This window comes from Hypomesus transpacificus, chromosome 11, assembly GCF_021917145.1.
Source record: "Hypomesus transpacificus isolate Combined female chromosome 11, fHypTra1, whole genome shotgun sequence".
Taxonomy (NCBI): Eukaryota; Metazoa; Chordata; class Actinopteri; order Osmeriformes; family Osmeridae; genus Hypomesus; species Hypomesus transpacificus.
The window spans coordinates 13,285,820-13,300,468 of NC_061070.1; the positions used below are offsets into that span (position 1 = coordinate 13,285,820).

Genomic DNA, 14,649 nt, shown 5'->3' on the forward strand with positions numbered 1-14,649 from the left:
ACAGTTTTATATAGCTGAAACAATTCATGACTCATTTTATTAAGAAGCATGAGTAATAAGAGGTTGATCAGTTGCTGGGCATGCATCTTGCACATTTATACAAGATGAGAGCAATACTATGTATTTTACTTTAAGCAATAACCTAAACACTGACAGCCGACATCACATTGGCTACTATTTGTTTAAACCCATCATTGAAGTAAATGAAGGTGTTAAAGAGAGTCTGGGAATAGGCATAAACCAACTACTACGTAACGCTTCCACACAGCGTCGCCCTTTTAAGAGATCTCGTCTTTCCATTCGCTTGATGACGTCAGGGCCGTGAAGGACTCCAGCCTATCCTCCTTTCTAAACAATCAAGGCAATGGTCCTGGCAGAGCCGTGCTTGCGAGGGAGACTTTTTCACTGCAAAAGCCAGCGAAACATTAATCGTTGAAATGAACCAGAGCCCAGCAGTCGCTGTGGATTAAAACGGAAACTTTTACGATGGCTCTTAACGTAAAAAAGTAGCCAAAACAACACCAGAACGGATCTTTAGCAAGCAACTAGATGCACAGGCACAGCTCATATGCGCGAGCCGAGCCATCTCAACCCTGGCTGCAGTCCCAATTCCTCAGTATTTTAACCGAACTAGCATCCTAAAACATTTTTCGACTTTTGTTTGCTTTCTGTTTTACACAGTCAAAGTCCGTAACAATCCTTACTCTGAACGAATTATGGCAGGGAAGCTGACAACACAAAGCTCGGGAATACTGCTCGTGACAGCCAACGTTGGATCGCTTTTTGAAGATGTGAGTTGCTGCGACGTGTTGATGAATGCTTTCTATTACAATGTGTCTTTGCAGCCTATCTGAACCTTGGTCTGTTGTAGCTGTAGCGTTGTTGCCGTTTCCCCGCGGAGATTTTAACTGATCCACCAATCTGTCAGATAGGTTGCAGTATCCTACCGTAACCACCTTACTTGTTTGTAGGCTACGAGCATAATCACAACGTGGGCCCGTCTCGGCTCTAAAGATTTACGTTTTGCTGCATGTCTTTTCACGCATTATAAAGACATTGGTTAGGGTAACAAGTACTGGATTAACCTCGTTTTGCCATTGATGTTAAACCGACATGTTAATTAGTCTCTCAGTTTAAAAGAACGTAGTGTTTCCTACCATGGCCTACCTAAAACATTCTTGTGACAGCATGCCATCTCCAACGGTTTGAAGACACAACTGGAAGATCCCTTTTGAGTGTCGCCGTTCCTCTTGATGTGTTGACTACCTACACGAATGTATCTCCTATCTTCAGATAAATGCAACATATTATGGTATCTCGTCAGTATCTAATTCATAAATAATAGGTCTGCACCAAGGTAACCCCGAGAAAGTGAAACCATAGGTCTACACTCTCGAGTAATGTGCCATTGGATTGTAGATGTGTTAAACTGTTCATTACTTAGCATAGGTCTACTTAGTAATTGTAGGTATATATTATGTAAAAACACATTGTTGGTTCTATTTGAAAGATAGCTTTAGAAATGTTTTCCCTTCAATGATGACTCTCAAAACAAGGGCACCTTTAGGCTATAATCATTTTAAAACCACCTGTTGATATATGCTATATTGCAGCATGAGAGCATCTTAATGAAGTAACCAACTGTGTCCTCATGGCTCTTATTGTTAACATGGCAACTCAAACACACACTACAAATTAATCTTAATTACTCATCAAACTACAACTATAAGAAATGTAAAGGTTTTGTAAATGCTTAAATTCAACTTGGAACTGTCTAGTAATGATATCACCTAGTGATATTATTAGTGAATCTTAACATAGACTAACTGGTGGGCTAGTGAGCCTGGCTAGACCTTGCTGTGTTGATCAGAACTGTAAAATGAGCCAAGTCAAGAACACGTTTTTTTCTTCATCTTGCAAAGAATGCTTACTGCCAGTGATGGCAAACACCTTATCACCCATTCATCCCGTTGTTGTTGTTATAACTGAGAATACTCTTTCTTCTCTCTCTCTCTCTCTCTCTCTCTCTCTCTCTCTCTCTCTCTCTCTCTCTCTCTCTCTCTGTGTCTCTCTCTGTCTGTCTCTCTGTCTCTCTCTCTGTCTCTCTGTCTGTTTCTCTCTTTCTGTTTTTGACCCATGTGAACTCTTGGGGCCAAACATGAGGAAAGGGTTTTCTCTCTAGTGTTTGTATAATAATAGACTGCCTGTCATGAACACTGAGCTTTGGATCTCCTATGGACAGCTTTATTTTTCCATAGGCTAGCCTACATGTTTGTGCTGTGAGCTAAAATGTGCGCCGCTTTAGCAAACACGTATGTTTCTTTTAGAATCTTTTAGATGCAGTCACCTTTGCACAAAATGTGTCCAAACTCCACACTGCTCATGGCAGCTGAATGGACTCTTTGTAGATTGTTGTTTGTGGTGTTGTGAGACAAATACAGAGCCTGTAAGAGATCACAAGGTTTGGTGTTTTGGTTAGATGGCCTTTACAAAAAAATACAAATTATAAAACACAGATGGTGTTGGAGGGTAAGGTCAAAGACAAGGAACATTTGCCTACTCAAACTAGTTGATCGGCCTACATAGAAAGGATATTAGTTTATTTTAGTAGTGTAGTCCTTTCCAATGGTTCCCCTAACACAGATCCAGTGACAAAATCATGCCCTCTTACACTTGTTTTCTTAGTAAAGACACTGACACTTTTGGATGCCCGGGTCCCTTACATTGTCACAGCCTGTTGTGTTATCATGATCATTCTCTTGTGGCGACTGGTAAATGAAGGTGGAGTTGATATAACCTAACTGTATGTTTTTTTTGTTTAATCAGCAGCAAGGAAGACGTGTCCACATTACGCTCCTCTGAGTCCCGTTAATGTCAAACATTTATCATTTGAAAGGGACTAGAGGCAAAGTCAAACATTCACGGTTAGGCATGTTTCAAATGAAGACAAACACCTCTTTCCAGGTGCATTTCAAATGTAAAGGTCAGGTGTTAATCATTATTTACATTTGAGAATGTCTTGCGCGCCCCTTTTTCCTATTTATTCAAAGTTAGCTACTGTGTTAAAGGAAGTTGCGCAACTCTTGGTTGTTATAGTGTCAGACAACAGCAGTGGGCCGTTGCTGCTGAAAAAATATTAAAGTTGAAGAAACAGAAGTGATGAAAGAGAATAACAATCGGTATAATTAGAACAACCACCTATCTCCTTACTGGGTAATGGCCAACTCCTAGCCATGGAAGAGTGATAGCCTAAACTGTGTGACATAAAGGGCATAGGGAGTGGAGTGTTTTCTAAGGAGATAGTTGCAATATTGTGTTTCTTTCGTCTGAACTCTGGCCAGGGAACAGAGGGCACCTCTCTCACTCTGCCTCCTCAGATATAGGCTAGTCCACCATGCAGTTGGGGCCCCTCAATGGAAATGGTGGAAATCTCTTCTCAAACATAGATCACACTTGTGGACTATTGAGGACTTAGTTGAGTAAGAAGAGCCTTGGACATCTGTTTAACCACCTGTTACCGATCCGTCCGCCAATCTATGTCTTTTCTTTTTACTGTAGTCTGTGAACAGTGATGTCATACCCTAAATGTATCCAGTGCTCACTCTGGACTTCCGTTACCCTGGAGATGGAGGCATGGTCTTGCCATTTCGCAATTTTTTGGCTCATGTACCTAGTTCTGGCACCTTGCCTCTGCCTGTCTGCACCCACTGTTGCTCTCTCTTTTAACCCCCTCTCCCTCACTTTATCTCTCCCTCCCTCCCTCTCTCCCTCCCTCTCTCTCTCTCTCTCTCTCTCTCTCTCTCTCTCTCTCTCTCTCTCTCTCTCTCTCTCTCGCTGTCTCGCTGTCTCGCTGTCTCGCTGTCTCGCTGTCTCTCTCTCTCTCTCTCTCTCGTTGTCTCTCTCTCTCTCTCTCTCTCTCTCTCGTTGTCTCTCTCTCTCTCTCTCTCTCTCTCTCTCTCTCTCTCTCTCTCTCTCTCTCTCTCTCTCTCTCTCTCTCTCTCTCTCTCTCGCTGTCTCTCTCGCTCTCTCTCTCTCTCTCTCTCTCTCTCTCTCTCTCTCTCTCTCTCGCTGTCTCTCTCTCTCTCGCTGTCTCTCTCTCTCTTGCTGTCTCTCTCTCTCTGGCTGTCTCTCTCTCTCTGGCTATCTCTCTCTCTGGCTCTCTCTCTCTGGCTCTCTCTCTCTCTGTCTCACTCTCTCTCTGGCTCTCTCTCTCTGGCTATCTCCTTCCCTCTCAGGCATCCCATAACAGCTCGTTAGCTCACGGCATCACAACGTTCGCTAATGGATCTAGACCCCAGTATGCTGGCATTTATACACAAGTGAAGATGGCATGAAATAGAGGAAAACACGTTTTGGATGTGCTCTCTAGCTTCAGTCCGAATGTATCCTAGCCACTGTAGCTTCTCAGCATCTGACTGTGAATGCTGCCCGTTATGGAGCACAGCGTGTGTGCGCTGCTCTCAAGACTCTCCTTCACGTCACCACTGTAGGTGGGCCCTGTACCTCTCAGTTAACAATGGGACAGGAGCATGGACATGGGATCTTTCTTTTCTGGGGAAAGGGTTAATTGCATGGTGGGTGCTCTCTATGCTATGGGGGGGGGGGGGAATTGGAGGTTGGAGGATAGACTGGGATGCTGTGATATTCAGAGCAGGTGAATTAATTAGGCCTTCTGTCTGTGCCTGTAATGCTTCACAAGGCCGGTTTCAGATGATCTCAAACGTCTCTTGGCTTCATCTGTCTTTGTCCTGCTCAAGAGAGCTCCTGTTTTGAGTTTCATGCTGCAGCCAGAGATGAAGGTTTATGAAAGGCAGATCAGATTATGCTATTTTGATGCACTTCTTCATTCTAGTTCTGCCCCCTCAGATAAGGAAATTCGATTTTCAAAGGCGAAAATGGAGAGGGGTGAAATGAGTTGGCTTCCAAAAGCCAGAATAATCAGCATTGAGTTTGCAGAGTCCTCTGACACTTTTTTTTCCTTCACCTGATTCCTCTCCACTCACATGAAATTACCAGTCTGGCCATTACCATTTGAAAATGTTAACTGTTAAATATGAATGCATGGCTCAAGTGTCTAGAATATACCTTGATGATGCTGTGATTATGTTGATTTAGCATTAGGCTACAGAAATTTGATCTGTTGTAGCTTAGAAGAGGCAGTTGAGAAGCACTCTACTGACTAAGGATGGGTTCACATGCAGCAGTCAAGCTGGGTTTTAAACATTTTTAGAATGGAATGGAATCAGTTGCCAGTAGCCTACTTGCTGAAAATCAGTGTTTAGTTTACAGACAACTTTACATTTGTCAAACTAAAGTAGGGTAAGTCCCGTCTTGGCCATTGTCTCCAAGTGAGGCATTCAGAAACCTCTCTAGGACAAGACCTAAGATACTTGTTTGCTCACAGGAGTGTTGACAAAAATCATATCTAAATGGAGTTCCGAGGGTTAAAACCAATTGAGTAAATACCATGCCACTGCAGTACCAACAGCCTTGGTCATAGCGAGTGTAGTTATGGCAGAGCCAGAACCCACCTCTGCCCACAGGCTGCTGATGGCTTCAATATGGAGGGCCCTTGAATGAGAGGAGGTGGGTTTGTGTTGCATGGGAGGTGTTTTCTTCGTTCTCTGCATCATGCAGTCCTCTCCTCCTCACCGTGTCATTCATGCGCACAGCTTGACTGCATGACTCAGAGTTGTCACATTCTGGCTGCCAGTTGGCAGCTTTCTGAAGGAGACCCTTTCCCACAAAGCTATTTTAACCAGATACCTCCCTGTCCTCCTCTTTGGCTCACGTCTCTTCTGGGTTTCTGTGACCATGTAAAGTCTGAAACCTCAGCCCAGGGTCCAGACAGCACCAGGCCTCGGTGTGAGTTGGACCAGTGTGCCCCTGGGACTCTCCCAGTCAGTCGGGTCACTATGTCCCTGAAGAGCAGTAGAACAGGACAGAACAGCCAGGCCTTACTGACTGGATGATTAGCTGACTTGAGCCAGGCACTGATGGTTAGGTTGTGTTTCAAACTCAAGGGAATAAATTGTCCACCCTCCCCACTGTCCAGATCTGCTAATCTGACCTATGAAAACAAGCAGGCAGTCACTGGACTAGACTGGTGTTTACAGTAGTGGCTCAGGGGATTCATACACACTCACTCACAAAGACACACACTCACAGGCAGTGTCTACTATTTCAACCCGTCCCAGCAGTAGGACAGGGCAAAGTCATGACTGAGAGCCTTCATGAACCATCCCAGAGTTCATTGACCCTCCTCAGGAGGAGTTGATAGTGAGGTGAGTGAGACAATGAAGGCCGGGCCCCCGCGGACACAGATTAGGACCTGGGACACAAGGGGGAGTGTCACAGAGGAGCTGGCCAGCTTGGGCGCCTTCCAAGAGCCATAATTATCCAGAATGTGAAAGCTTGAGAGAGAGAGACGCCCCTCTGTCCCCAAGCCCAAGGACTCATTCATGAGAGTCTCTGGTGGCAGAGGAGGACTCAGTGCTATGATAACCCGTGTAGCTTAAAGCAAGAGGCTAAATCAGCAATGTGGAAGCCTGCTGTGTTACTTACTGTGTAGTACCGTACATGAAGGCTGTATTGCTCACTGCAGTTTCTGCTGCTCTTGTTCAGTGGTTAGCCTACTTCATGAGCCAGTGGGTCATTATCAGTTAATAGTTCTACTTTACTCTGTGGTATCACAAAGGCTATTTATAAAACTGGGTTTACTTAGAGCAATTACTCATACACTATTAATATACCAGATAAACTAGTAACTGAAAGGGTTATTTTTTTGATCTCGGCTTAATTGGTCGTATTTGGGGATATAGACATGTTATGGGCCCAAAGTAGCCTCGCGGCCCAGTCTTGACATGACTGTCATGCTGATGAGAGTTTAATGAAGGAACTCCCTGTTTCAGCCAGGCTACACATGGTGTTTCACCATGTCAGGGCTTGCATGTCATGCTATCCACTATGTGCGGCTGGGTGTTAGCAAGATTTCTAAAAGTGTTGAGTGGGCGTGTGTGTGTGAGAAAGAGTGTGTGTTGTCTTATGTGTGTGTGTGTGTGAGTGAGAGAGAGCCAGGATGTGTTTTTCACGCCTAGAGCGGTGTGATGAGTTCTTAGCCTTAGGTGACATCACGGCTATAGAAGATAGGCTCAGGCCCTATCTTCTATGTCAAGACTTCCTGGTCCTGTGCGTGCCAGCATCCCTACTGTCTCGTGTCAGTGGATGTGAGGCTAGGAGGGGGGGAGGGAGGGCGGGCTGTGGGAATAGGAGTGGGTGTTTCATGAGTTCAGGCTGGAGTTCACAATTTGGTGTTGTTTTCCAAAAGAGTTCATTTGTTACTATTTCCTTATGGTTTGCACGAATGTGCACTGTGCAGAATGTCACTCAGCAACTTCAGGCATGCGTGTGGGCACGGAAACATGCAACATAACAAGACTTAGGAACATACCTGCGACTAAACGCAGAATTACAACAGGCTGTTACCCAGGTCTTTATAAGGCATCCGAGTCCTGTCCTGCAACCTCCTCAAACCTGTTGAGGAGCATGTTAGACAGCAGACTCCACTGAACACTGCCCAAGAAACGTTTTCCCAAGAAACATACTTCCTTCTCCTTCTGAGACCCCTCTGTCTGTGTTCAGCCGATGACATACAGTACGTGTCCAAACTCGCCTGGCGACAGGAATGTAAACACACAAGTCCCTATATTAGGCAGGTAAAGGAGTAACTGACTGTATGGGGTTTGTCCATGCTTGTCGTGGCGTGAGCAGCACGCCATTCTGTGGGTCTAAACGTCTGTGTCGGGAGGAAGGCTGTGGCCCAGTAGTATCCTCTCTCATGTCTGTGTACAGTATGCTGCTCGACTGGATCATCACAGGAAGTAATTTTGACAAGAGCTTGTTATTGGTTGTTACCACCGTGTTGGAATCAATCACAAGCTCATGTTTATCAAAGGAGTCTGGCAGCCACCTCCTTCTCTGCTGTGTAAACCTAGATGTGTGTTTTGAAGAGTTGCAGTTGTGTGTTTGTCTCTCAAAGTGCACGTCCACTCTTGTGACCACTTGCGATGTCAGTACTGGTTTGGCACCTTGGATGTGTTAAGGACACTTGGCAGTTTGTCAGTGTTACACACACAGCTCTCTCTCTCTCTCTCTCTCTCTCTCTCTCTCTCTCTCTCTCTCTCTCTCTCTCTCTCTCTCTCTCTCTCTCGCTTTCTCTCTCTCTCTCTCGCTTTCTCTCTCTCTTCTCACCACCCTCAGCCCTGTAGAGCAGAAAAACAAATACTGAATGATTATGAAAAGCCTGCATACCGAATGTATCTCCTGGAAAACCGACTTGTTTAATGAAGGACCAGGCTCCTCCCACGCGGCTGCAGTCTCCTCGGCTCCCGGCTTGCCAGCCTGGCCCCTGAACAGCCCCCCCTCTACCGCTCCATTGCACAACCACATCATTTGGTTTATTTGTCAGCTTAAGGAGGTCTTTTGTGCTCTGCTAAGAACAGTACATAGAATGCTGGAAATAGAATGTCATCAGTGTGTGGCTAGACAGTATTTGTCACACCCCAATCAGTTTTCTGTGGAAACATGGATTGTCTGTTTTGGTCTCTCTATCTCCCTGTCTCTCATTCCCTCTCTTTGTCACAAACACACGCACACACACTCCAAGAATTGTGTTTATTTATATTCAAGAGCTTGTGACGGAGAAGGCTTATTGTCCACATTATTCCAGTGTGTCTATTTCCCAGGAAGTCATTGTTTTGTTAGCATGTGCAGTTCAGCAGCAGTGTTGGGCTGTGTTGCCGAGTTATTAAGACAAGCTTGATGTGCCCATGAACACGTTGCTCATGTTCCAGCTTACTCTGCAGACTTCCTGGAGAGAAGTAAACCATACTGTATACAGAACACCTGGACTGTGTTAGTTCATGTTATCATGCTATTTCCTTTACCTTTGTGTGTGTGTGTGTCACATTTGCTATGTTGGACAAAGAGATGTTGGTGTGCTTCTGGGCCTGGCTTCCCTCAGCAGAACCATAACAGAAAACTCTGTCCGATGAACATCAGTATTACGCTGTCTGACGTTCACAGGTGCCCATTTAAGGGAAGCGGTTCTCTAATGGAGAAATCCATAGTGAAACAATGTGCGCGCACACCCACCCACCCACACACGCTGGCTGTTGGCACTCCCAGGAGAAAAATCCCTGTTTTATGTCACATGCCTCCTCAAAGAAGTTTAGGACTTCTCCTATGCCCATAGAAGACCACGGTGTGTAGCTGATCCGTAATGACAATGTTTACGATGGTTGCCAGTTGTCATGCTGTATCCAAGTCGCCAATGCTTGGGGGGGTTTCCTCAGTGGAGAGAGTCAGAAATCACGGGAGCCGGCTGTGGAGGGATGGAGGGGGAGGGTGAAGGAAAGAAAAGGCTTGATTAGCCTATCATTACCTCAACTATGCCTGTTCTGCTTCGGCCAGGAGAACAGTTAAAGACCACACTCAAACCAGACCTGCTCTGCTTTAAGGTCCACCCAGTGCTTGAACCCTTAAACCTAGCACAACCCTGGATGACATACCCATCCTGAGCCAAATACAATTAATACTATTAAGGTGGGGAGAGTTAGTGTGCTTGAATCAAAGCCTGTCTTAAAGGTGTTTTCTGGAAAACGTTGCTGATTTTGGGGTTTCCCAAGGAACACAGTGTGTACCTTGAGCAACGATACTGCTGACTGCTCTACTGTGTGTGCGTGTGTGTGTGTTGAAGCAGAGCTATGTGTCTCTGTCCATGTTCCTCTGTAATGAAAACCCTGGGATTTTAGGGAACGTGTTTTCCATTGTACGTTTGTATGTTATGTTTGTGTGTGTGAGTTTGAGTGTGTGTCCGGGGCCCTCCCTTTGGCTTATCTCCCCTCTGCCAGTTCACTGGGTAACTGAGGGGGTTTATCACTTACCTCTTTACCCAACCTTGTTGACACCACACGCCTGAATTTCCATTCTGGAGGACTTAAACAATACACAAGCCCCCCCCCTGCCGCCTGTCCCTCTCTCTCCCTCCTTCTCCCCACTGGGGGCTATTTTTAGCCCCGCTCCACAAATGTATCTTTGTTGAAGACATCCTTTTATTTCATTAGGGCCAGCTAGGAAAAGGACCCCTTTGGCCTTGCCTTGGGAAACAGTGTGACGGCAAAGAATCAGTCCTCGGGCTAATTTCTTTTTCTGACGGTGGGGGGGTGGGGGATGGGGGGCTTACAGTTTTGGAGTCATTGGCATTAAGCAGAGATTTGGGTTGTCCAAACTATGCTTCCTTGTTCTCGCTTGGGAGGATTTCCCTCTGGACTCTGATTGGTCACCCCCCTCTTCTCCCCGCATATGAATGCTTTACTTCCACATTCCTGCTCTCTGCTTCATTGAGAAGCCCTGGCCCAGCACATGTTTTGTTGAAGCTTTATTCAGGGTTTTCATCCCGAAATGTTTTCTTTAGTGATTGTTTACTGTGGAAGGCCACCTCCTTGTTCTAGAAGGCTTTCCACATGTCCGTGGGGCTGATTCTCTAGATCTATCCAGTTCACAGGACTGCCGGGTGTATGATACAGATCAGTTTCCATTTGATTTAAGGAGCAGACGACCCCCCCCCCCCCCCCCCCCCCACCCCCACGTCACAGTATCTCTTTCACAAACACACGCACGTTTTTTTAAGTGCTGCCCTCTCCATCTGCCGCTGGTTTGTCAGAGCCTCTCCAGACAAGTGGCCACCACAAGGCTAGCTGACTGTGCCAGCCTTGCCGGTGCTTGCCAGCCCAGTCCTCATACCAGCCAGGCAGGTGGCCAGAGCCTGCATGCGTTCTTACTGGCCGTTTTTAGGTAAGCAGAGGCAGCTTGACTGGAACAAGATAAACGTTATCTCCAACAGTAGCACTTAAAGCCCACCTGCAAATACTCATGTTGTCACGTTCAGGGTTAGCCCTGTTTGCTTTGGAAGTGCATGATGGGAAGGGGGTAGAAATCCTGAAGTTGCCTACTCAAGCCTCACTACTTGATGTGGTTAGATGGTCAGTATTTTGTGGAAGAAATGGTACCTGACCTTCGACCTACCTCATGCAATAATAGAAGAGTAGTAGCCTACTCATCACCCATCATTTAAGTATGGTATGTGTGTCAAAGTGGTCCAGATACTATACAATTGTTTAACAGTGACCACATAAATGCTAAAAGTAAATATCAAGACGAGACATCGAGAGTTTTACAAGTTTACCTGCAGCTATTCCCTGCCTGTGTCACAACATGTCCAGACAGGTAATAAACATTAGACTCTGAAATGACGAGCGTTTAGGATCCCATAATGTCAGGTCCCTCTGGGTTCCATCCAATGCCATGTCCCCCCCCCCCCCCCCCTTCCTCCCCTGAGGAGCCCAGTCTCCAAGCTGAGGCCTGGCTTGGTAGCAGACTGAACTGTTTGTTCAGTGGCCTAATGTCTTGCTTTTATGAACTGAGGGGCTGCTAGCCCGCTCCGCTAGCCTGGCTATCGACTTGCAGCCGGTCGGTGTCGCCCAGTCACATTAGCAGAGGTCCAGACTCTACAAGGTGACCGAGGCGTCTGGCGGACACGGCGTCGACGGTACCCGTCTCCGATCCCAGAGGAGCAGGGTGCCATCTTATCTGATTGGCTAGTGGTGAAGCAAAGTGGAAGCAGTGTGAAAAGAGCCCGCAAATGGTTGTGTTACTGTCTCTCACTGCTACAAATCACAACAATGTTTTGCACTGTGGTGTCTGCAGCAACAGTTGTAAAAAGGTTATGGCCGCTCCCTATAAAGTGTGAGCATGTCTTGAGGTAAATCCTTGTCTGTGTGCTAGTTCTTTCTGTTCACAGGGTCAAAACACATCTGATTTTTGGACCTGCACTTGTTTTGCAAGCCGTCATAAACACTTACTCACGGCTTATCTGCCGTACGGACTGAAAAAGAAGCATAAACATGATGGCCTGTGCGACGTCATGGGGAGTGAGTGAGTGCTTCAGAAGCTACGAGAGGGCTCCAGGCTGACAGGTGCCGAGGAGCACAGCAGGCTGCCCTGGTCTGGCGTTGGTCACGTTCCTCTCAGACACTCCCGTCTGTCTCTCTCCGCCGGGCCGGCAGGGGTGGGAGTGGCTGTCATGGCGGTCAGCGTTTGTTGGCACAGCCGGGATCTCCGAGAGGGGCCTTTATGTACGGCGGCAGCTTCTTGAGTCGACCTCGACCTGGATCTCAGGCCCCCCCACCCACCCCGGTCATAAGACAACCCCTTTTCGCAACTGTGGCTATTTAGATTTAGAAGGCGTTTTTGATTGGTTGGTGCCACTGTGACACAATGTTCTTTCACCAGGATGGGACAAATCACACATCTGGCTGGATAGGGACATCAACCAGCTCCAGAGACACTTCTCCCTGCTGCTCCTCTTTTTCCTGCATTCTGTGTGTGTGTGTATGGGTGGGTGTGTTCTTTTTGGAAGGGTTTTACATCTGGAACAGAGAGATTAGACTGCACTTTGTCTCTGAAATCCTGTTTACGCCTCCCCTCATGATGTTTAGTGTGCACTCTGCATCCTGTATGTGTGTGTGGGGGGGGGGGATTGCATGTGTGTGTCTTTCCTCTTACTCTTCATCTCTATCTTGTGAGATGGCCAGGGTTGTCAGGGAGATGTGTTTACAGGGGATGATCAATGAGAGGAGACCTCTGCCGTAATGGGTGACAGTCTGGAACAATCTGGAGTATTAATGAGCCTTTGAGCAGAGAAGCAGGCTGCCGTGCAAGGTGACAGACAGCAAATACACGGATCCCTGGAAACAGCAAACACTGCAAGGGAAATACAGGCTTTCTTTCAATGTACTTCTCAAGGCTTTGCCAATATGCAAATATGATGTATGGAAGTCACTAAAAGTGTGACACATTTTGAAATTCTCCAGAAATGTAGGCTTGCCCCAACACTTTCTCAACTGTTGCTTTCTTGTAACACCAGCGTAATTGCGGTTGCAAAATGCCTTCATCAGAATTTCTAGCAGTAATGGACAAGTGATCTCATTATCTATAGATGGACATTCTTTGCGCACATTCAAGTGGGGAAATCCCTTGAGGTCATTCATGTCACATTTAAAATCTCTCAAGTACCACATGATTCAAATAAATGTTTTCTAATTTGTCTGTATTCTTAAACTCCTTCAGGAGTTTCCCCCTGCTCTGACTTGAGAAGTTCTTAACCAATTTGTGTTCAGATGTGTAGGAAAAAATATAGGAAATGACTGAAAATAGCTTGGGAGGGGCCAGAGAGGGACTGGAAAGCAGAAATGATGAAGGGAGGGTGAGGGAGGATAGAGAGACGAGGGAGAGGGTAAGAGTTCAGTGACAGGACTGGGCCATGGGAAATGACAGTCAGGCATGGGCACACACAAGTATACACATACACCCACACACACACACAAGCATACACACACACACACACACACACAAAACACCACGCAGAGTGAGCACTGAGAAATAAGCCCATCCCATAGAGGCCTTGACCCGGCCTGCATGACTGACCATGTCTGCTCAGAACTGCCCAGTGTGTATTCCTCAAGTGGGTCTTATCCCACTGAGCTAAAGCCATGAACTTGCTGTTCACAGCCAGCTCAGTGGGTGATTGGCTGAGCCTTACTATGGCATGTTGTTACTAGGTTCAGTCTTGGCACAGCAACTGGGAACCTTACGCGTTGTCTTTGGACTGTCGAGGGCATAAATCAGGCTCTCCTGGTGAGGGCTGGCTGCAACCCTGTGTTGTGGAAACCCAGCGGTTTCTCTTCTGTTTGTTTTGGGAGGTTTGAAGCCACGTATCCTTAAGGTCAGTGCCTAGGGTAGCTGTCATTTTAGTGGTTCTTTAGGGATTTGGAGATAGCCATCCATATTTTTATCGTACTTATTTGCTACTAAGTCCATTTTGGACCTTGGCAGAAGTCGGATGAATTGAGCCTGTTTTTGTGAAATGGACACCGTGTTGATCTTTCTGTTGGGCCTCACAGTACCCTGTGGAAAGAGTTGAGGGGGGTGCTGTTCACCCTTTTAATGGTGTCATGGAAACTGCCCCCCCGTTCCTCCCTTTCTATCACTCTCATTCTGGATGCCCCATCTCTTTTTTCTCTCTTCTTCTCTCTCTCTTGCTGTCAGTCGGGTTCTTGCTCTATATGGCTCTCTCTCCCTTGCTCTCACTCTGTCTCTATTTCTCTCTACTTCTCCCTCACCCGTCTCTCCCACCCTCTAGCAGGAAGAACCCAATTATAGAGATATCAGGTCCAGGCAGAAAACGTGATAGCCTGTGAAATGTCTTCCGCGACACACAGAGACAATGTTTGTCCTTCACCAATACAAACAGGATACTGCGTGCAAGAGAGCAGAGAGCGATAAGAACCCATGGCATTTTGAGGGGAAGACGGCGGCAAGAGACTGAAGGATGGAGGTAGACCATCCGAGAGGACAAATTGTAAGGGGATGAGATGATATTAGATGAGTCAGAAGTGGGGAGAGGTTGAAGGAAGATGAAAGTGTGTGGGGGGGGGGGGGACTCGGTTGAAGGTAGATTGTTAGCTGATTGGTCACCAAGAAAGGAAGTTTAAACCACTTTGTTACCTGAGAGGGAATGTGACCCTTGCT

At 46.5% G+C, this 14,649-nt stretch overlaps 1 protein-coding gene across 1 annotated transcript in view; it reads left to right on the forward strand.

Annotated features, from left to right (window-relative positions):
- Positions 1 to 321: 321 nt before the first annotated feature.
- Positions 322 to 14,649, forward strand: part of LOC124473755 (inositol polyphosphate-5-phosphatase A) — a 96,493-nt gene continuing 82,165 nt past the window's right edge. Inside the window, exon 1 of the mRNA XM_047029419.1 lies at positions 322 to 791. Within this exon, the coding sequence (XP_046885375.1) occupies positions 717 to 791 (75 nt within the window). The 5' untranslated portion in view covers positions 322 to 716. The remainder of the gene's footprint in view (positions 792 to 14,649) is intronic.